The 23093-nt window shown below is 39.1% G+C and overlaps 1 protein-coding gene across 4 annotated transcripts in view; it reads right to left on the bottom strand.

Moving 5' to 3' along the window:
* Window positions 1-23093, bottom strand: part of TSNARE1 (t-SNARE domain containing 1) — a 531215-nt gene that overhangs the window by 62519 nt on the left and 445603 nt on the right. For all 4 annotated transcript variants that reach the window (XM_082045886.1, XM_082045889.1, XM_082045887.1 and 1 more), the window contains one exon: window positions 821-936. In XM_082045886.1, the coding sequence (XP_081902012.1) occupies window positions 841-936 (96 nt within the window). In that variant the 3' untranslated portion in view covers window positions 821-840. The remainder of the gene's footprint in view (window positions 1-820; window positions 937-23093) is intronic.

Genomic DNA, 23093 nt, shown 5'->3' with positions numbered 1-23093 from the left:
CAATAATGGCTTAGTGATGTTCTAAAGAAGCAGACACCCAATAATGCTTTGTATCAGACGGAGACTGTAAAAAATAACTTATGAGTCATCCTCCTATGGTAATGGCAGGAAAAAAAAAAGGAAAATAAAAACTCCTTTTGTGTTTTATGCTTTACATTTAAAGAAAATTCTTTACAAAGAGAGCGTATTATAGATTAAACTTCACTAGTTGGATGAAGTTGTTTTGATGTCTCACTTATCTTGCTAAGGTTACAGCCCAGTCTCACTACTACAAACCAATACTTCTTTTAGAAGTGGACCCAGAGCAGAGATCATCAGAAATCCATTTTGGTTTTTGTCCATACTACAGTCTCCAGTTGTTTGTCTTTCTGCTCCTCATGAGGGCTTGGCTTCAGGGTCTTTTTGGAACATCTCAGCAGGCAGGTGCACTTTGGAGCATCTCGGTATATCTGTGGGGTGTTTCATTGTCCCCAGCCCTGCTTCACGCTGGGGTTTTCAACATCACTTCTGCATCTCTAATTCATATGGATTTGGGATTCATTAATTAGCATTGCTATGAGATCCATATAAAATCAAACACAACACAAACAGCAGAGAAAAGGGTAATAAGATGTTTTGTTTGAATACCACCTTGGCTTACATTTAAAGATCCACTAAGGATGACATTTCCAAACTCAAATACCCTTTAAAGGAAGTTATTTTCATAGGCCACCCCTGAATGTGCAAGCTAAGATAATTGTTTCTTGCCATTATCAGCTTCCTAAACTGTCTCCCAACCTTTCTACAGATTATAATAAAACACTTAGTTAAAGGTTTTTACCTGTGGAAACTGCATCCAGATCAGTGCTTGACAGAGACCACAATGATTATGACAATGAACACCAGAACGGCCAACGCGACAGAGAGAAGGCAGCACTTCATCTTCCTGGCTCGTAGCTAAAAGAGGAGAAAGACAAAGAAATAAGTGCATGGGTGTTTAACAGGAAGATTTAGGGTAAATCCATTAAGGAATTTTGCTTCTTTTCCATTGGTAGGACTGTTTGAAACAAGCCAATACAGCAGGGAAAATTTGTCTCTTTTTTTCAGACTGATGCATCTTATTGGACAATTCAGTTTCTTCCTTCTCAGTGAAAATTCCCCTTAAATACAAACGCCTTCTCTACACTATTTTCTTCCTTCTTAAATCATTGTTTGTGTCACACTAGGTTTCCAAACTCTGCTTGGAGGGTTGGAGTTGGGTAAGGCTACTCAGTGTGGTTTTGGTCGGGGGTGTCAAATCTGCTTTCTGGCTGTCAGGCGGAAGTTGTCTCCTGCAAGATAAATAAATCTCTATCCACCCTGCTGTGCAATGAAAACTAGTCAAGCAATAAGGCAAGCTGTTCACAGGGTAGGCAAATGTACCTCCAGCATTAACTACCCTGGTTTCATTCAAATTAAGATACGGTAACAGTGATTCTGTAGGGTTTTAATTTTGATGTCTGTTTCTACTTAAACCCATCAGTCTTCCCATTAACCTCTGTGGATATAATGTTGTTTGCTCCCATTTAAAATCTTTTACAGATAGCTCAATTCTTCTTCCTCCCTTTCGGATGGATTAGCAGAAGGGTGTTTCCATGATCCCACAGTATCAGTAATCCTCTTATCCAAGACAGACAGAAAAAAGCAACTTCAATGAAACAAAGTTAAATCAGACATTTTCCTTGAGACCAGATCAACCAGTCCTCCAGCCGCCAGACTTGATAGCATCATCTTGACCTGATAAACCAATTGCGTTGGTCCAGAGTTCTTTACCTTCTTTATAAATAAAGCAGCACTTCCACAGGAGAGATTATGTTAATATTACTGCCGTTATCCACTCTTCCTTCCTTTCTTCCCCTAACTGCTGTAATCAGCCCTCCCAGTCTGCCCCAGATACTTTGCTATCTGGTTTAAACCTCTCTGCACCTCATTGCATTTCTCATAGAGCCATAGTTCCCAAGCTATTTTCTTCTACAGATGTTTTGGCCTCTTACATTAGAAGTGACAGGAGATTCTTCCACAGCCCGTGTTTCGTTCCCTCTCAACCCTCCCAGGTCCCATCCATTTTTGCTGGGCAGAGCTGGGGAAGCACTTCTACCATGGAACTGTGAGGCATGACCTGTCCTTTCCTCCAGAATCAATCACCAACTAAACTGGTGTCTTTTTATTGAAATGAGGACTTCCAGATCATTATTTTCTAATAATTTAAGACATTGCATCGTCCTACCTCCATAGCAGATAATCAGTAATTTATCTTGGCTCTCCATCTAATTTTCAATTACTCACATAAAAATGGTGGGGTTTTTGTTGGTGTTTTGTTGTTGTTTGTTTCTTTTTGGGGTTGGAAAAAAAATGCATGCTTTAAATATATCATTCCATGTGCATGGGTTAAAAAGGTCAGGTATGCTATGGAATGTGCAGCGGGACACTATTCTCCCACTTCCCAGAACCCCATTTGGGGACAACCATTATCTCGCACTTTTCAAACAGGTGAAAATACAGGTGTATCAGGGCTATGTGCTTCTTTAACACATTTTTTTTCATGCACAAAGTGATGTTTTTTTCATAGTGACTCTGCACTTGCAGCCTTCATTTCTAGAGGGGTAACTAAAATACATTCTGAAAGCTGAGCACATGAGAGGCCTGTTATGGCATCGTCTTTTCTTTTAACCTTGATTAATTCCAAGTCAAAACTCTGCTTAAAATTCCAGACAATCTTAATGCACCTGGATGTTCTTGTCCACCCTTAAAATGCCAGAGCCTTTATTTGGTCAGCAGAGGACGCTCATGGGTCATTTACCTTCTAGCAGCATTCTCAAATATTCCAAATGAGAGTTTCAAAGGCTGTGTAGTTATCACTTCAGATGGCATTTTCATCAGTTCCTTTGCAGAGAGATTCTTTTGTTTTGCTCTTTCTAGCATTGCAAAGTCCTACTCACTCTTATTTTGCACTTTATGTAGTCTCTCCCCACCTCTGCCACTTTTTTCTTGTTTTTAATGAACATAAAGCAAGCATAAAATTCAACGATGAAGAGACTAACAGCCTAACCCGAGGGTAGGAGAGATGTTGCCAAGCCTTTATTCTGGTATATGGTTCACATTTTATGACCTTGTCCTGGCTGGTAAGTCAGGATAATGATTCCCGCTCTGTGTATAACATCTCTTAGTGGATTTAGTATTGCTGTCTTTCACAGCCATATAATCTGTTGCAGGATTCTCCTCTTAATTCCTAGCTCTTCCTTTATATTTCAATAAGGGAAACGTTCAGTTCTTTGAGTCCCTTTAGTCTCCAGTCATAAATCTATTGCTGGAGGAGCAATAGAAACACAGCTCCTGAGCAGGTCAGACAGATTGTTAAGTTCACCAGATAGGACCTCCAGATCATGGTATAGGCGCCCTCACCTGAGTTTCGCATAAATATACAATAACAAACAGAATAAATGGTAATATTACATGTAATGAACCCTGGTTATTATCTCTGGTTCAGATTAGCAGAATCTCCAAAACTGAGATTATAAACAGTGCCTTAATGTCAGCCCTGTCATTCTTGAGGAAAGAAACACAATCTTATATCTTTAATAACTCAAGGCATCAACACACACTGGAAGCATCACAAGATCAGAAATTTAAGCCCTCAACAGGTAGGAAATGCTAGAGTTTAATTTTCCTAGGTACGCATATACAGGTACTATTTTTTCCCCCTCTCAAATCAGATCTCTGCCTTATTCAGCACATGGGTAATTATTATGCTATGCATGTCATATATGTTTATAAATTTTACTCATCTACTTAATTTTTCTTGGAATGTCTATTCAAAGCCACATTCACATGAGATCACACAAACTTTTCACTTAACACCAAGCTCCTAATTTTCCCATGGGCGTTCCACGAGAACAGAAACATCTAATTAATGCCTTCCATCCCAAACACCAACATAGTGCTGGGTTTGTGTCCATTTTATGCTGAGGGAGTGGAGACATGTGCCATAGGTGGAAGTATAGCTGATGTCAAGAAAATTCCAAGGCTTCAAGGGAAAAAAAAAACAAAAAGGAAAAGAAAAAGGGAAAAAAGTGATTCATGATGCCATTCCTTGAATCAAGGTTAATCTACACTTAATGGAAATGGTAGACCATTTCCAAACCTGAAATGGGGTCATTTCTCACCATGTAAAGTTCCTTACTGCCCTGAGACAGATACTACTAGCTTTCTACCTTAAAATTAGTAGCAGAAACAACAAAAAGAACGCAAACCACGTGTAAAATGAATCATTTATTTCATGACATAATTTTCAGGGAGCTTTGCATTTTTATAACATTTCGTTTCCCACGCATCTGACTAATCCACAGTTGATTCCACTCATCTTTTTCTAGATCTTTCTCCCCTCAGCTGCTGAAGATCTTCCTTTCACGCTGTGCATTAATATTATTCCCTGTTCTCCTTGGCTTTCCTGGTCTCCAGCATAGAAAGGTTAGGGGAAATGTGACCTCCTCTTGCAGGAGCAATTGTAAAATAATTTAATCCAGCATCTTCCACTTGCAGGTGAATCATACTTGCATGCTTACTAAAGAAAAGACATACCTAGGACTGTTGGCACAGCAAATGTATCAATATCTGAAGTGCTCTTGGTACCAACTGAATCTTTTGGATGTTCCCTTCAACTTCTAAGAAGTATCAAGAAAAATTGAGGGAACAGCTTTTTCCCAGAGGGCTGAAGGTTTTGCTAAATGCTCCTAAAGGTGACAAAAAGGTATCGCTGTTTTCTCCATATAGTTTTTCCTTATAAATTGCAAAGCTCTGTCCACATATAGGAGGCACTAGAATTCAACAAAATCTCCTAAAAAACAGGTTCATCCCAGGTAAACACATCTCCCAAGCCTCCAGTTTGGAAAACAGGGACTCCCTTTAACTATCACTTAAAATGCTTCTCTAAATAGAGATACAGAAATCAACACAACAAACAAAACTTCAGGCTGAATTTAGGAAGTTTAAAGCTACCAGAAAACATTATTTTCTGCTAGAAAATATATGAGAAATAAGCAGTATAATCTGATTTCATTTTAATTACATTAGCTTATTCTGAACCTTGAATGGTATGGTGTTGCACTGCTGTGGTTTTATAGCTCTGTCCCAACCTGTTGTAAGCCCATTTCTCAGAACACCTAGAATTTGTTGATTAAATTGGAGCTAATCTATCTTCATTGTACACATTTTCCCAAGATGAAAAGAATGCAGCATGGGACAAAGAACCCCTAATTTTGTAGTAAGATGTAATGGCTTTTTATGGTTATTTTTACTAGGCTCTCAGTACTTTTTTAGTAAAGTGGTATAAGTAAAGATATATTTTAATCCTGACAGAGGTTCTTTCAACACACACGTGAAACAGGAATGAAAAGCAGGGAAGGAATGAACAAGGTTATTTAGGGACACAGCACTTTATACTGACAGGTGACCTGGATGTGCCTGAGCCTGGAAGAGCCTTTTCCCTCATTGTTTCATAAAAATAAGCTGCAGGTCATATTTTACAGCCTAGAAGATACTTATTTCTTGGGGGTGAAATGTGAAATGTTGAAAGACATTTTAATTATGTCACAACAGATAGTAAGGTAATTAAAAACTATTAAAGCCCATTACAGCCTCAAGCCCAGAAAAGCAAGTTTTGTCTTGGAAATGCCTAAGCCAATGCTGTTACAAGAAGGAAAGAAATGTTTCCTTGCTAAGAATTCAGAAACTAGCTGGGTAAAAGCATAAATAATAGGACAGGCCAGAGGAAACAATTTTTTCCTGTATTTATATGGAATAAAAAAGATTAGACTAGACTAGAATGATAGAAAAAAATGAGCCAAATGACTAAGTGTTTGATTCACATATGGAAAAGCAGCATCATGCTTCTCTATCCTTTATGGATTTGGTTACACCAGACACTGAAGGGCAGGAAGGCTGAGATTGCACAACTGGCTCTACAAAGGAAGTGAAAAGCACTAGAAACAGGCATTTTAGTTGAGGCAGGGATCTGTAATTTTCTACATCTTGTGTAGGATGAAAGCACTGGGCAGGTTGCAATCATTAGCTAAATTAATCTCACCAATCTCCCACTTTCTTACTCCATCTCTCCCTGTTCTTAGCCCTCGGACAAGGATAAGGATGATGATATCAGAGAATTGCAGAAGATGCTTAATACAAGACTATGTTCCTCTGTCCCTCCCTCCTACAATGCCAAATAATATAAGTATTTGACGTACTTTAGGCTTTTCAGTTAGTTTGTAAGGGCAAGAAACCACCTCCTAGGAGAGCAGGTTTATTTTCCAGTCATTGTTTCTTAGACAGGTTATTATGTTAAGCAACCTGCCCTGTACTCAATACCAAAAAAACTCAGTAAAACCACGCATTTTTACCTACGGCAGTGCTTATGCATATTTTAAACACAATTTTAAAATAATGACCAAGTAATAAAGAATTTTCCAACAGAACCTCGATTACAAGAGTTTCTTTAAGTACAATTCCACTACTTAAGTGAAGAAAACATTGAGAATTTATCTGCTATGGAGATCTATTTCCTTCAAAACCACCTAGCAAATGAAACTTCAAAATGATTGAATTTAGAAACCACACAATAACAGCTTCAGTTATCAGGCCAGGTCCTTTTAAGGGCCTCTACTGGGCAATGAATACCCACCTTGATTAATTTTCAAGTACTGTTTCCTTCATTGTAAGATTAACAAATCTGTTTGACATAAAATACTACACTTTATATGCAAATCTCTGTAGAGAGAGTTTTGTGACATTAGAAAGGTTCACACAATTTTGTTCACCCTGCCCTCAGAGGTCGTTTCGAATTGCATGAAAGTGTTTGTCTATGCCCTTAATATGCATTTTGAAAGCTAATTTGAGGTCTGCTGGATTGAGAGCCCAGGTCCTTAATTACGTTTGGACGTGTTTATACAGAGATGATATTATGAATCTGAAACTACTGTCATTCTAATAGACACAAGCAGAAAGTCTGCTGAAGGCTGTGGAATTCACATGGGGGAAAAAGGGAAATATTGGAGTAACACAGCAGAAAATCAGACCTTGTAGATGTGTGTTTACTTCCAAGTATTATGCAAACATACAGAGGGAAAAAATCTCCTTACACTTGCACAAGTGTTGTAATCATTATTAATTTTGTTTTATATTCCGTTTACATTGATAAGATCCCTTAGCTAAGTCATACACAATTGTCCGATAAGAATGTAAACACGCTGTGTTATTGCAATGGAAGTGAGGAAAACGACCTTTAACGTGTGTACAAATTAAAATGCACTAACCAAATTTGGTGACCTTTATGATAAAGCTTCCTTATAGGCTAACAATGAATTCACTATGAAATATCACTGCTTCTGCAGACAGGCTAGAAAAGGCCAGTAATATTATTAAGTACTTTCAGTGTTTTTAAATGAGAATGAAGAAGACAAGTTGCATCTGAGTAAAACTCACAAGATATGAGAGCAACAGGAAAAGGCCAGCACACACCAGCAAGGGAATATCACTTTTCTTTGACACATTTGTGCCTTTATTTCCACATCATTTGGACTGATTTGAAACTTCCCTTATGATGCGGTGTCTACATATTTGTCGCTTTTCACACAGTCTTCCCATTCCCCTTAAGTCTTTTACATTTTCCAAGCCTGCAACCTACCTCAAGCTATTTCATTTAAATGAAAATATTGCAGACAAATCAAAGAAGAACGCTATTGAAAAATGTCCAAGTGTCCCACTCTGAAAAAGGTAATGCAAATATTTTTTGCTATGCTTTGGAGAAAGATAAAGAACGTGAGGAGGAACAGGGAGAAAGGATTTAATCGCATCAGTAAGGGTGCACTTTTTAGGCTTTCTAGGAAATCTGGCTCATCTTGGGAAAGGTATGACCTCTCTCATACCCTAGCTGATGTACATCCATATTTAAAATCCCAGATAGTCCTCACCATCTGCAACAGTCTTCTAACAGGATGAGGATAGGAACAGAACGTTTTCTGTATTGGTTTGCCTAAAAGCAGACAGGGGTTGATGTTAAGCCTGTATGCACAGATTTAATTGCCGCATTTTCTAACTTCTGAATGCTTGAATTAGCAATCTTAATATTTCCTTAATATATTTGTTTTTCTAATAGCTGAGACATCATTTGTAATAACACATGATAAAGGCTTACATTTCTATCATGTTTTTCAAGGCAGCAGGCCTCCAATGTGATTTACAAATTCACTATAAAGAGGATTATTTTTTTCCCAGCACTGGAGTGAAGCCACCTACCTCTGGCAGCTGCTTAAATTCTACATAGCAAATCCAGCCAGTTTAAAGCAGGTAATGACTATTGTGTGTACCCAAAACACCAGAGAGCCTGCATTTTCCCAAAACAGAATTTGCCCAAGGTAGCAAAGCAAACACCCTTATATTTTTTGCAGAAACCCCCTTGAGATGATTAACAGCCCCAGAGACCTTAAATCCCCCAATTAAAACCCAGAACCAAAGTTGCCAAGGAGCAGAGTGAAAATTATTTGACCACATGAAAGTAGTGCTGTGCTCAGAGAAAACATTCTTGCTGAGCCGTGTTTATTAGTTCATTTATATTACCATATGAATAGGACTACTTTGCTGGTTTGGAAATGACAGTCTTTGGGTCATTGTGCTGCTGATCTCAACCCAGTCGTTGAGCCAGCTTTCAACCCACCTGACTTATCTGGTCTGTACGTCATCAGTTTTTCTATGAGGGAGTTATGGGAGCCAGTGCAGAATGTCTTAATTGCAGAACAAACTGAGGAAAGATTTGGCTCATTCTCTGTCTCAGAAAACACTTGGGCTTCCCAGCTTGGCTCCTTATGCCAATAACAACTAGATTGAACTTTACACAAGCTTATAAGGACCAGAGCCAAAGTATAATAAGTATATAGTCTGGCTTAACTCCATTGGTGTTAATGGAACTACTCCAGTATACTCTTCTGAGATCCTGGTCCAAATAAGTAAATAATTTCTCCTTAGCAGCGTGTGTATAGCTATATGCAAGATTACTGTTTGAAATTTCTAAAAAAAAATAAATACTTGGTAGAGGCTGGAGTATCAGCCACGAAGGATCTTCAGACCATCCTCAAATAAAAGCAAGAATCAGATTAATACCAAGTGCCAGCTCCTGCACTTGGGTCACCACAACTCCACACAATGCTACAGGCTCGGGGAAGAGTGTCTGGGAAATGCCTAGAGGAAAAGGACCTGGGGGTATCGGCCAACAGTGGATGAACATGAGCCAGTGTGTGCCCAGGTGGCCAAGAGGCCACCAGCATCCTGGCTTGTGTCAGGAATAGTGTGGTCAGCAGTTCCAGGGCAGTGACCATCCCCCTGTCCTGGGCACTGGGGAGGCTAAACCTCAAATCCTGGGGTCAGGATTACATAAGAAGGACATTGAGGTGCTGGAGTGAGTTCAGAGAATGGAACGGAGCTGGGGAAGGGTCTGGAGCACAAGTGTGATGGGAGCGGCTGAGGGACCTGGGGGGTTCAGCTGGAGAACAGGAGCTGAGGGGAGACCTTCTGATCTCTGAACTGCCTGAAAGGAGCTTGGAGCATGGAGGGGGTTGGTCTCTTCTCCCAAGTAACAAGTGACAGGATGAGAGGAAATGGCATCAAGTTGCTTTTGGGGTGGGGGAAAAACTTCATAAAAGAATACAGTTCACATTGGGACTGAAAGAAAGGATTTTCTGTGTTCAAAGCACGTGTTCTTGAACTAAGACTTGCCTTCAAATCTCAGCAGGAATTAAGGCAAATTACCGTCAGTTTAAGTCGTCAGGCACCAAAGACCAAAATGAAGGTTTACATTGGTTTGACTCTATCACCTGAAGGCAGGTGTACACATAAACATAACTCAGTGCACTACAGTAACTGATCCACAAAAACCTCCTCCCAGCCTTATAAAAACTAAATTTCGGATGGAGTTTCAGTAAGTACTCTGCCTTCGATACCTCAGAAATTCAGTATTAGGAGCTGATGAATCTGCAGAGTGAAAATGTCACAGAACCATAATAGCCAGTATTCAATGTATGCATTTTCATTAGATCAATTTATATTCTCAGAAAAAAATACAACCTGAAAAGAGCTACGTTACTTGTTTCAAAGTCTGTTTTTTCTTTGCTGTGTCTGTTGATTTAACATAGGACATTACTTCTTACAAACTTTGCTCACTACTGTCTCTAAACAATCATTAACGTCATTCCTATTTTAGTGGTTTCTCTACTAATGCTAAAACACTACCATCATTAGCATGTCGAGCAGTGATTGACAGGCACAAACTATCATGCATTCCCTCATAGTGTTGTAGAACAGAGCTAACTTCTGCTGCACTGATCTTTAAACACACCTCTAAACATTGTAAAAAGGGTTTTTCTGGTAGTGAAGTCCGAAGAGTGTAGAGGAAAAACAAAATAAATAAATCCAATAACAAGATTAAGAGAATGTTTCTTAAAAAGAAAACCCAAGAGAACCACCAGCTTTTGCAACCAAGAATACTATTAAAGCTCAAGACTGATTTTTTTCCTCCTAGGCATTCTATTTTTCACCATTTTACAAGCATTCCCCATGTCACTGCTGTTCCTTTGCAGTATGCAGACTACTTGGGAGCAAAGTGCTAAGTAACAGTGAGTAAATAAAATTGAGACCAGGCATGAAAATCTTCCTTGTGAAAAGTGACAAATCGTGCGTGAGGAACTCGAGGAACACAAACCTCCACACTTTGCCTAATGCCGCACAGATATACAGACAGAATAAAAGCTCTTTTACAGCATCTTAACTCCATGTATACCTATATGTTGGTCTTCACCTATTTAAAGTAGCTCTCACAGAGACAAGCTGAAAGTCCTACCAAACAAGCATAATTAAAGGACAAAAGGAGATTTCTTTTCTACTACGTACTACCATGGATAAAGTCACATAATGTGTAACACTGGTGAAATCAAGAAGAAATAGCAATGCCTCCATCTGATTGTATTGGGTGGGAAAGAATTACATTTAAGGCAGCATGATTTTATGCAGAAGACATGGAGAATTAATTAGGGTATCAAAATTCCTGATATAAGCTTTTGTTTAAACCCAAACAAGCTCTTCAGGGTTTGAAGTGTATTTTTACTGTTTGTTTTCGTTTCCACATTGGCCTGTGAGCTTTCTGTTTTCAGAGGGACTAAATGCATAAATGCCAGGAGGTAGCCGGGGTTGATGCTGCTCTTCTGTCTCTATGAGAAAGCACAAGGCACTGGGAAATTCTGTGTGCGGATGCTGTTCTGCTGAGGTTTTCTGCTCAGTTCTGCAGATGGAAATGCAGGGAAAGTCAAACAAAGAGCAGAGTTCAGGAGTTGTAAGAACAGTATTCAAGTATAAGAACAAAACAAAAAAAACACACCAAAAAACCCACAAACAAACAAAACAAAACACCACCACAAAAAAAAAAAAAAAAGCAACCACCAACCAACAACAAAACAACACTTTAAAACACAAGGTAATGTGGAGAACTATACATACAAATACAGCACTTTTGCCTCCTTTTCTCATTTAATTGTTTTGTGATCCTTCATAAGTCGTTTAACTTCTTAGTTCCTTAATTTCTCCTTTTCTAAGATTAGGGATGTCACTTCATTAAATAAATGGAGCAAAAGTAGGGACATCTATGATGATGCATCTCATTATTTTTTAAGATCAACACACAAGCAATGGGTTTTGTTTGCTTGTTTGTTTGTTTGGTTGGTTTGAGGTTTTTTTATACCCAGTTTGTATGTGGATTTTTTTGTTTTAGTTAAATTGGTTCAGCCATTTCTAAGATTGGAGGCTTTAACATCTTCCTGGATGACAGCACTTCTCTTTAATTACATCAGACAACAGAGTCATGAGTATGACACTGGAGCTCATATTGCAGAGGAATAAGATGTAGCCCCTTTCTTCATCTGTCGCTCATCTCTCAAATGTCAAAATGTCTTCATCTCCATTTGGAGGCCTTTGCATCTTTATCGTTAAATACTTCAACTAAACCGTATTTTACTCTGAACTAAGTTAAGGTGAACAATGTCTGATATGGAAGCTGAATAAAATAGCAGGTCTAAATGTTTTACTGTTCATCAGCTCCTGGCAATAAGAAAATACTCAGAAGCATGCTGCATTATTTACTGCCATCAAAGCTGTGCGTTTCCTGCATCTATGTCAAAATTCTTCACAGAAACACAGAATGTCAGGGATTGGAAGGGACCTCAAAAGCTCATCCAGTCCAATCCCCCTGCTGGAGCAGGAACACCCAGATGAGGTTACACAGGAAGGTGTCCAGGTGGGTTTGAATGTCTGCAGAGAAGGAGACTCCACAACCTCCCTGGGCAGCCTGGTCCAGGCTCTGGCAACCTCACTGGGAAGAAGTTTCTTCTCATATTTAAGTGGAACCGCCTGTGTTCCAGTTTGTACCTATTGGACCTTGTCCTATCATTGGTTGTCACCGAGAAGACCCTGGCTCCATCCTCCTGACACTCCCCCTTTTCATATTTACAATCATTAGTGAGGTCACCCCTCCATCTCCTCTAAGCTCCAGAGCCCCAGCTCCCTCAGCCTTTCCTCACACGGGAGATGCTCCACTCCCTTCAGCATCTTTGTTGCCCTGCGCTGGACTCCCTCCAGCAGCTCCCTGTCCTTCTGGAACTGAGGGACCAGAACTGGAAACAATATTCCAGATGTGGTCTCCCCAGGGCAGAGTAGAGGGGCAGGAGAACCTCTCTGACCTAGTAATCACCCACCTTCTAATCCACCCAAGGTACCATTTGCCTTCCTGGCCACAAGGGCCCAGTGCTGGCTCATGGTCATCCTGCTGTCACCAGGACCTCCAGTTCCCTTTCCCCTACACTGCTCTCCAACAGGTCATTCCCAGCCTATACTGGAACCTTGTATATTTACAAATTGCAATGGATTCTTGGTAAAAGAGATCATTCTACAAACAATGGAGTACCAGCATTGCTTCACAAATGACCTCGGAGCCTGACCCTGTTGTAACCCCCAGGACTAGGCACAGTCTAGTCAGCACTGCCAACATGAAGAACCTTTAATGGAAACTGTGTAGCAATAATTTGACTGCGATAGTCAACATAATAGAGCTCTGTGAATGTCAAAAAGCATAGTGGCAACAGTCTGTCCTACAGAGCACATCCAGAATTAGCAGCAACAAGAGGATAACCTGCAAAATGAAGAATTAAATGAAATTATGAGTCTTCAAAGGCAAAAGTGAAAATAGCTTTCATATCTGAATTTGATCTCATTGCAAGGATAGAAAGGGCAGAAAGAAATGAAATGTATTAAATCCATCATGTCTTTGTATGTATGATTTTTGTCACGGTGCCAATTTGTAGCCAGTTTGCAAGACTCACATTAGAAAGCATGTCTATTCCATCCATTTATGCTGTGTAAGGAAAAATTATATATATATATATATATATATATAAATCTCTAAACATTTCCTCCAATGAACAAGACAAACAGATTCGATTTTCCAGCATGGGATAAAGAGGGGCGTTCGGTCAAAAGACAACATGTCACTCAACTACTACTAACTTCTGGCCAAGAAAAAGAAAATTCAGTTACATAACATCTAAAGAGATCTTTGTAGAGATGCACAACCAATAAATTAATAACCTGTTGACTAGGCTAAATTTATTTTTAAAATTATGTAGTTCACTTTGTTACAACGGAGTTTTAAAAATATGTAGGGTGGTTCTCCTAGGCTGCTGAGAAGATGAGGATATTAACAAATTTCCAGGATGAGACTTAGATGGAAATCCTCCCAAACCTATCTACAAATCCTCCCAAACTCCTGGAAACTGAACTGAACAACTGATTTGAAGCCCCGAGGAAGTTTCTAAAGTAGTTCTGAGCACTTCTACCTAAATTGAAACCTCCATGGGAGATTATGCACTGGTGCTATTTGGAGAATAATTCAAAGACGGACATCTCCGGAGAGGTCTCGCTTGTGGAATTTTTTGAGTTTGACATTCAAGAAACCAGATATTTTTGAAGACTCCAGAGAATTGAAGGGAACATCTGAACTTGTTAAGTGTCCCAGCTCTTTTATACATGCAGCTGATCAAAGCTTTTAACTCTCCATTCCTTTTCTGCTGCCATCTATGACAAGAGCTTAAATAGTTGAGCTCCACATGGGAAAAAAAATACAGATATCTGTATGGGTGTGTGTATATTTTTCTCTTTCTGCTTGTCAAAGCCTCTGTACTTAACATATTAATTTACTGAGTTTAACTTGTTAATGTGAGTTCCTTTGAGTCATTAGAACTCCTTTTCTCATGATAATCCTCTTATTTGGTAATCAGTCTGAGTCTGCCTGTATTTCTTAAGAATGTTTCAAAGTTCCTGGTGGAGATCAAGGAAAGTTTTCTCTTGCTCTACTTCACAAACTCTAACTTATTATTAGGCAGTGGTAAGGTACAACATTTAGGTTATAATCATTTTGTTGCACTTCTTTATTTCCTGTATTGCCTGTTATAAATGGAAATGTTATTTTTCTTTTAAATGCATTATGGTTGTTAAAAGTTAACTAGCAGAGAGCTAGAGGAATTACAATGGATATGGCAAAGATTATAATAGCTACTATAATGTGCTTCAACTGGAAGAACAACCAACAGACCCTCTTCTTCAGTGAGTCATTCCTAAAATTGGTCATAATGCATTTCTTAATACTCTTAATTATTTAACATGCAAGACCAACTTTGCATAAGAGATCTGAGAACATGAACTAATCTCAAGACACCAGGCAGATATTACATCATGAGCAACAACTTCCAGTCACCTCTGACTCAAGTTTCTGTTTCTAAAGAGAAATCAATCCACCCCTCACCACTACCAGCCCTCCTGCTGCTCACTATATGTCTTTTAAAAGGCAGAGAAACCATTAATGCATAGCAAGATCATATCTCAGTTCGAACACATCGAAGAAAACTCCTCATAATCCCTTTGCATCTCAACTATGGGGCACAGTAAAACTTCCTGAAGCAACAAGCAACAACAGACCTAAGAGAAGTTTAACAACTCTACTATTCCCTCTCCGATCTTTCAAACACTGTTTAAAGATAAAGCTTAATTTATCCACTTAAAGCAAAAAGCTGCAGACAGCAAGCTGCTTACCCTTCTTTCTCAAACCTAATGTTCAGTGAGGGGTGGGAAAAGATAAAAAAGAAGAAAAGAAGTTGGCATAAGGGCAGTCCCACATCAACTAATCTCTGCAACAAATTAATTAAACAATTACACTAGCCAAGCCCTCACTTCTGACATGGCACAGCTGACATGAATTGGGCCACAATCAAGATAGTAATTCAGGTTAATTGGATTTCCACTGTCAGCAGCTATCAGCTTGTTTCAATATGCTGCTGTCATTTAAGAATAATTAATCACGGATGGCTTTATTGGACGGTGCAGGTTGACAGCTGATGGTGTGATGATGCCTGAAAAAGCTGGTGATTGCTGTAGGCATCCAGAATGGGAAAGCTGGTTTCTCCTGTAGAGATTATTCTATCACCACTATATGTTGAGACCCAAAATGTGCTACATAAAGTGTCGAGACAGTGATATTTGCTGATTCTTGAACACACACACACACACACACACACACGCACACGCACACGCACACGCACACGCACACGCACACACACAGGAAAAAGAGTGGGCTGGAGAAAAGAAACCCCAGCAATTCTAATTGGAATCTCACTGCAAAAGGTCAGAGGGCTGTGCATGTTCCACCACAGCCTTCAGACACACAGTTATTGTTTGTCTATTGCTACAATAAGAAAGGATTCAATAATACAACAGTTCACATGCTGTAAGTGCATGAAATGGCACTGAAATGCCAAGTCTGACCGAGTGTTATTTGCTTTTCTCCATTCATAATAGGCCATTACTTTGGTTAACATCTGATAACATAATTTATTCAATCTGTTGCCAGAATGTCTGCAAAAATGTCAAGGAACTTATGAAGCTAAGTCTTTATTTATTAATAACTTGGTGGAAAAAAAAAAAAGTGATGAAACTGTTGTGGGGAAGTGAAGGAAAAAAAGCTAAAAATTGCAGTATAAGATGAAAATAATTTAGAGTGTTCCATAAGGAGTAGTAGGAATACATTATGTTTCTGAAAAAAAAAAAAGCAATTTAAACTTCAGGAAAGAAAAAGCCTTAACACCAAGTTCTATTAGACTATGTAATTATTCCCCAAGGGGGAAAATATACATATATATTTAAAATTAAAGTACAATTTTAGATTATTCATGACAGAGTGCTAAAAAATCATTTCAGAAGTGGCAACACTACTCTGAGAGCTGGACAGAGAAAAATTTCTACCACGGATATGATGTGTAACTACCAGCAACCAGTTTTATATGGATGGAGTACACAGAAACAAATTTCTAAAGGAAAATCAGACACTGTGGCTGATGAATTTGGCTCCCTCTTTTTAGGATGGAAGGATGGAAGACTAGCACGTGCACTACTCAAAAAATTGCACAAATTCCTATTTTGAAGATATTCTCTTGCTGTCAAGAGAAGCCTGTTTAAGCACAAGCATCCGGTAACTAAAGTGGGAGAAAAAAAGCCGTTTATTACGACCTTTCTTCAGTGTAGGTCTGACGGTGCTGCAGATACAGGTGAGTAACACACATGGAATTTTTACTTTGGGGATATTTTAAGGCAGTGAACTTCTCCAGCATTTTACCTTCAATGATAGCCAAGACCTGGTCATGTCCTTTGTCTTATTTTCTTGGTTTTCGAACATGCTTCTCTGTTAGGATGCAGATATAGCACAGTGTATTTGAAACTAGAAGAATCCTTGCTGAAATCCAATCTAATCTGAGTGATAAAAAGCATTTAAATGCACGGCTACATTTTGTTTAATGTCTAATTCAAATTGAGTCCAACCATGCAGTAGGTGGTTGTTATTTGAAAGAAAACTGATAGAGAATGTCAGCAAACTGTTTTGTTCACTGTTATTTTTTTTTTTTAAATCCACAATCCTGCTAAATCTTATCATATGCTTTATTAAATTGTGGGCGTAAATTAGTTCTATAACCAGGGAGTCCCCAAATAAATAGCCAAAAAGCTGCTCTGCAAATGTACATTACAAACAGTTTATGGTTATCTGATTATCTCTGTCATCACTGCTGACAGATAAAAATTGAATCTGAAACTACATGTTTTTTTGAATCTTTTTTCCTTCTAAACATATCCTCTTAAAGTAGGATTGATATGCTCTGTCATTAGCCTTGTAATTTGCAATAAAGTGGATATTCTGTTTGTCAGTCCTTTTCCTTGCTCCCAAGAGCTCAGAACTCTTTTGCCAAATTCGATCACATCTGAGAGAAGAACAGAAGCCTCTAAAATACTTATCTTCTCGTGATCCTTGGTGCCTTGTGGAAAAGGTACCCGCTGCTTTGCTTTGGCAGCAGTTAACTCATCAAACAGCAAATAGTGCAGTTTCTGGAAATACCATTTTTTTTACCATTTATGTATGTTGGGGTTTAAGCAAAGGAGAGAGCTGTGATAAAAAGAGAAATGTAGAATGACAATGGCCACAACTGACAGCAAATTAGACATTATTAATTCTGCTGCTTGCAGGAAAAACAAAACAAAACAAAACAAAACAAAAAACAAAACAAAAAAAACCCCAGAAAACAAAAAACAAAACACTTGGTTTTCAGTCCAGGAATTTCAGAAGATTCTTCTGTGATGCAATGAAATGTAATTGCCTATTACCCATGAAAACTACTGACTGGCTACAAGGCTTGGTAGGTTGCAATGGCAATATTTAAGGAAGAGCTTGTAGCAAGCAGATATATGATAGAATAATAATAATTCATTTTTCATTCTTCTGTTTATAATGCAAAGGTCCCTTTTGGATCAACTAACTTCTCTAAGGAGGAAATATGTGACAAAGCAGAAAACAAGACATGCTTCTCAATCAAGCAAACAAAATCATATATGAGGTGTTGGCTCTGCAATGAACACTGCTATCAGGCTTTAAGCAGTAAGGAGGCCAAAGATTGAACTGATCATGAATATTAGATTGTCGTCCCATCTCCAGACTTGCATAATAAAACAATAAAAGATAGTGGAAGCAAAAGTTGGCTTCATAGGCCATTATTTATGCACTGGAGGTTGTGCTCTTGAGTAGTGTATTTTCTTCTCCCTAGTCCCAGTCCACCATCCTTCAGAAGCTTTTAAGTTAGTAAATGCATATGAAAAATAGGAGGAAAAGATTAAGCAAATAGGTGAGTTAAATTGCATGTATCATGTGAACCATAGGAGTCTATTCCAGCAATGCCAGAGCAAAGCTAATGGTGAGTGGACATAAAACACGTTCAGTGGAGTGGTGAAGTTTTGGGCTGCTGTTGCCTTTCAGCTGTCTGCTACTATCTGATCTCTCATGCTGCAAGGAGCTTATATAATCACAGAATCATTTTAGTTAGAAAAGACCCCATTGAGCCCAACCATTATCGCAACCCTAGCACTAACCCACCTCCCTAAGAACCTCCTCTATGTGTCTTTTCAACCCCTCCAGGGATGGTGACTCCACCACTGCCCTGGGCAGCCTGTTCCAGTGTTTGACAACCCTTTGCGGGAATAATTTTTTCCTAATATCCAAAACTTGTAAGCTGTTGTAATATTACAAAGGGCTGCCATCTTTAAAAACTGTCATTGGCACTGGTGCCAAGAGGTGTGAGAAAGGAATACCCAGTGAAATCAGAGCTGTAACTCCAGTGCTGTCTGGGCATCAATTCATACACCTCGTTCCTTGCAGGATTTTGTTTTATTTTTTCTCATTGCTTTCATGCAAAGATCTTGGAACTGCTTTCTTTTTTTGTTTGTTTAAGTAAGGCTCAGAAGATGATCCAGATGGCAGGCAGGTGAATGTAGTGTTGTTATTTTTTCATCTTGGAAAGACACACAGATGATATTTCGAAGAAGGAAAAAAAATCTCATATCTTTTGCTCCACCTGTTCAATGGAACAGAAATGATATTCACAGATTGGGGAGGAATGTTTTCATTATTTGTTTGTTTCACACAGCTAAACACCATAAGAGTGGATTTTTTTTTGCTATATTTGTCTGCACTCGTAGCTTAATCCCTCAGAGCATTACCATTAATAACAGATCACAAGGCCTCAGAGCTTTGAGGTAGACAACAGCAGAAAAAAACAAGGGTGGTTATGTAGAAATACTATCTAATGTGGCTTATTTTTTTTAAGTGAATGTATATCTCTAATTTATAAGTAACTAGTACCTGGGTGCTAGTGTATATTGAAAAGACAGAATCGAGCTCATCCTTTTAACCTTGTGTTGGAACAGTAGCTTACAAGGAGAAGTGGGTAGGGATTTAGTACTTAACATTTTCTGAAGTGAGCAGGAATGTTTGGAGGTTCACTCAAATTCACAGCCTGCACATTTAGCATGTAAAACCCTGCAAGTGGAGCATCAGGCTATAATGTTCAAACCAATGGAACTGAAATAATTACTGTCTTTCTGTAATTAGCTCTGTTGATCTCATTAGCTGGGCTCAGGTGTTGATCTGTTGATAAATTAGTGTGCGGGTGCAGTGGTAAAAGAGAAATTACAAGCTTTTAAAATAAAGTTTATCTTTTTTCTTAGACCTCTTCATTATTTTTTTTTTTTTACTTGCAATGGGAGATTTGGTCTTCAGACTTTTTTTTCCAAGAGTATAGAAGTTCTGCGTAAGGCGGCTCCAAAAATCCTAGTCTTCCAGAGGAAAACAAAAACAAAACTCCACAGCACAGGCAACAGCATTTCTACTTATCCATCACTAGATACTACAGCTTGAAGTGGCATTACAAGAGAAATACACACCAAAGGAGAGGTGGAGTGCAACAAAGCTGGGGAAGGGGCTGGAGCACAATTGTGATGGGAGTGGCTGAGGGACCTGGGGGGTTCAGCTGGAGAACAGGAGTTGAGGGGAGACCTTCTGATCTCTGAACTGCCTGAAAAGAGGTTGCAGCATGGAGGGGGTTGGTATCTTCTCCCAAATAACAAGGAGGTTTAGACTGGATATTAGGAAAGTTTCTTCCCAGAAAGGGTTGTCAGGCATTGAAACAGGCTGCCCAGTGGAGCCACCATCCCTGGAGGTGTTTAAAAGAAGCATAGATGAGGTTCTTAAGGACATGGTTTTGTGATAATGTGAGGTTAATGGTTGGAGTTGATGATCTTGGGGGTGTCTTCCAACCAAAATGATTCTATGATTCTATGACATTCTGAGCCAGCAGCCTATTCAATGCTTAATGTTCACCAGGACAGTCAATTAAGATGCTGCTACTGTTCTTAACCAGATTTTTCTGGTTAAGGAACTGGCCTGATCTCTTGTTTGTGTCTAGCTTACCCCCAGAAGCTCAGCTGATTCAATACATAACAGGTAGAAAGCATTATTGAATTTTGAAGTGCACCTCATTGGATGACACAGAGTCCTGCCAATAAAAGGCCAGAGACATGTCAAAGGTCTAATACCAGAACAAACACACATTATTGTGTGTTTGTTATGCATGTACAGACGTTTCTGCTACAGAGATTTACAGTACTGCAACTCAGCAGATGCTGAGCCCTTCCTTTGGGAGGTGAGTAGGTAGAGTATGAGGAAAGGAGGGCAATGGATTTAATCTCCATCACTTGGTGATCTGGAATCACATTTTGGGATTTCTACCCCTCAGCTTCCCCAGAAAGGCAGTATTTTGCCTTGCAGACATCCCTTGGTTTCACTGCAGCTTTGTGTTTTTACTTGTAAAGGTGTATCCGACACACACAGAGGAAAACTAGTATTTTCTAATTGAGTGTTGTTTGTCCAGCCATGCTCAAAATGCAAGAGAATGTGTGAAAGACAGATGTGCTGCAAAATTTACCTCTACAGTGCTGAACTGATTGACCCGGCATGACAAAGAATGCTTTCAAATTACTGGTGTGCTTCTGCTGGAAGTCCAGAAAACAAGTAAAACAAAACCCTGGAAATTCTTACAGATTGTACCTAAGTGAAATTATGAAATTATTTTCTGAAGACCAGAAACAAACCACTTGTGATGATAGGTACTTTCTTATTTAACAAGGCTCACGAAGGTGGGAGGGGGAGAGAGAGCAGGACAAGAACTCTTTGTCAAAGATACTGTTGCTAATTAAAGAATTATTAATAATTCAGAATTGCAGAATTATTTCTGAGCCATTATTAAAGACTAATTCATAATTTCGAATGTGCGGTGCTAATAAGTAAAGCCTGGGAGCAGACACAGTGAAGGGGATTTGTTACAACTATCAAAAAAAAACAGCGAAAATGAAGTTACTCCTTAAGCACCTGCCTGTTGATGAGAGAAGATTAAAAAATTAAAACCAGAAACTATGTTGTGAAGGGAAATTTCAGCTTGTGAGAAATATGATTAGGGTTGCAAGGAGCCACTAATAGTGCATAAAAATTGCAGCTGCTACTTTTTATGTCAGGCTAGTGTAGCCAATATAAAATTACTTGGTTGTACCTGATTATGATGGATATAGATGAATTACTTACTGGATTGGAAATCTGTAGTTTCCAAGGGATGAGTGATCATGATTTGATTACATTCCATATGAAAAACAGAATCAGTTCTCAATCAGTAACATCTTATGTGTATAATTGGTGCCTCAAAAGGGCACATCTCCCAAAACTGAGAAAGTTCTGAGAAAATTTCACAGCAGAAACGATGTAAATATAAAAACGAGAAAGAAAATCAAGAGAACTCAAAAGAGCAGCCTATTAACTGGCCAGCATGCGTTGATCTCGCAATCAAAGAATTGAGACCTTTACTTAAAACTTCATCCTGATTCAGTGATAAAGTTTAGGTAGCAATTATAAATTGAAGTTTTACTGTGAATGAGGGATTAAAGCCATCTGTAATCCTCTAGTTTTATATCCAGCAGACTGTACATGTCCCTGCATGGGTAACCACAGTTCTTACAACGCTACCGCCAATGACACATCCATGGGCCTGAATCTCCATGAGGGACACCCAAATCCCACCTTAATCTACAATATCTCCAAGCCTCAGAGATAATAGATGCTGACAGACAGATTGATGAAATATGTCTCATTTACTTAAGAGATGAAGCTTAAAAATATAAATCTAATTTAAATGGACAGAATGTAATGTCAGCTATGCACTACAGAGAGAAGCTAAAGGCACTGGTAGAAACAATTCCTGGCCAGGCAAAAGAAACAAGTTTTGGGGAATTTAGGGAGAAAGAAATAAAAGAAATCCTAGCAATGTCACAGCCCAATTAGGATGGAGAGAGAACACAATTAAGGACACAAAAATAAGAAAAAAAAAATCAATAAATTTTGTTGCATATTTGGGTAATGAAGGATTTTGTGCCTATATCCCTTGATGGATTATATCAGGAATACAGAAGGATTTTAAACAACTTCTGCAATGTTTCACCAGCAAGTCTGGAGAGCCTATTCCCAAGGGCTCCTAAAAAGACACCCAAGTAGGCCCATCCCACTGGTCTGTCTAATCTTAATAAATCCTAGAATACAGGGAAAATTCCAATATTATGAATGAATGTTTATGTTGCCCCTCAGTTCAAGAAGGACAGGGAACTGCTGGAGAGAGTCCTGTGCAGGGCAACAAAGATGCTGAAGGGAGTGAAGCATCTCCCGTGTGAGGAAAGGCTGAGGGAGCTGGGGCTCTGGAGCTGGAGAAGTGGAGACTGAGGGGTGACATCATTAATGTTTATAAATATATAAAGGGTGAGTGTCACGAGGATGGATCCAGGCTCTTCTCTATGACAACCAACAGCAGGGGTAATGGGTTCAAACTGGAACACAAAAGGTTCCACTTAAATTTGAGAAGAAACTTCTTCTCAGTAAGGGTATCAGAACACTGGCCCAGGCTGCCCAGGGAGGTTGTGGAGCCTCCTTCTCTGCAGACTTTCAAACCCGCCTGAACACCTCCTTGTGTAACCTCATCTGGGTGTTCCTGCTCCGGCGGGGGGATTGGACTGGATGAGCTTTCAAGGTC

Source organism: Streptopelia decaocto, assembly GCF_964273445.1.
Source record: "Streptopelia decaocto genome assembly, chromosome: 2".
Classification (NCBI taxonomy): domain Eukaryota; kingdom Metazoa; phylum Chordata; class Aves; order Columbiformes; family Columbidae; genus Streptopelia; species Streptopelia decaocto.
The sequence above is the reverse complement of the archived record's forward strand: the minus strand, read 5'-3'. Positions and strand labels throughout refer to the sequence as shown.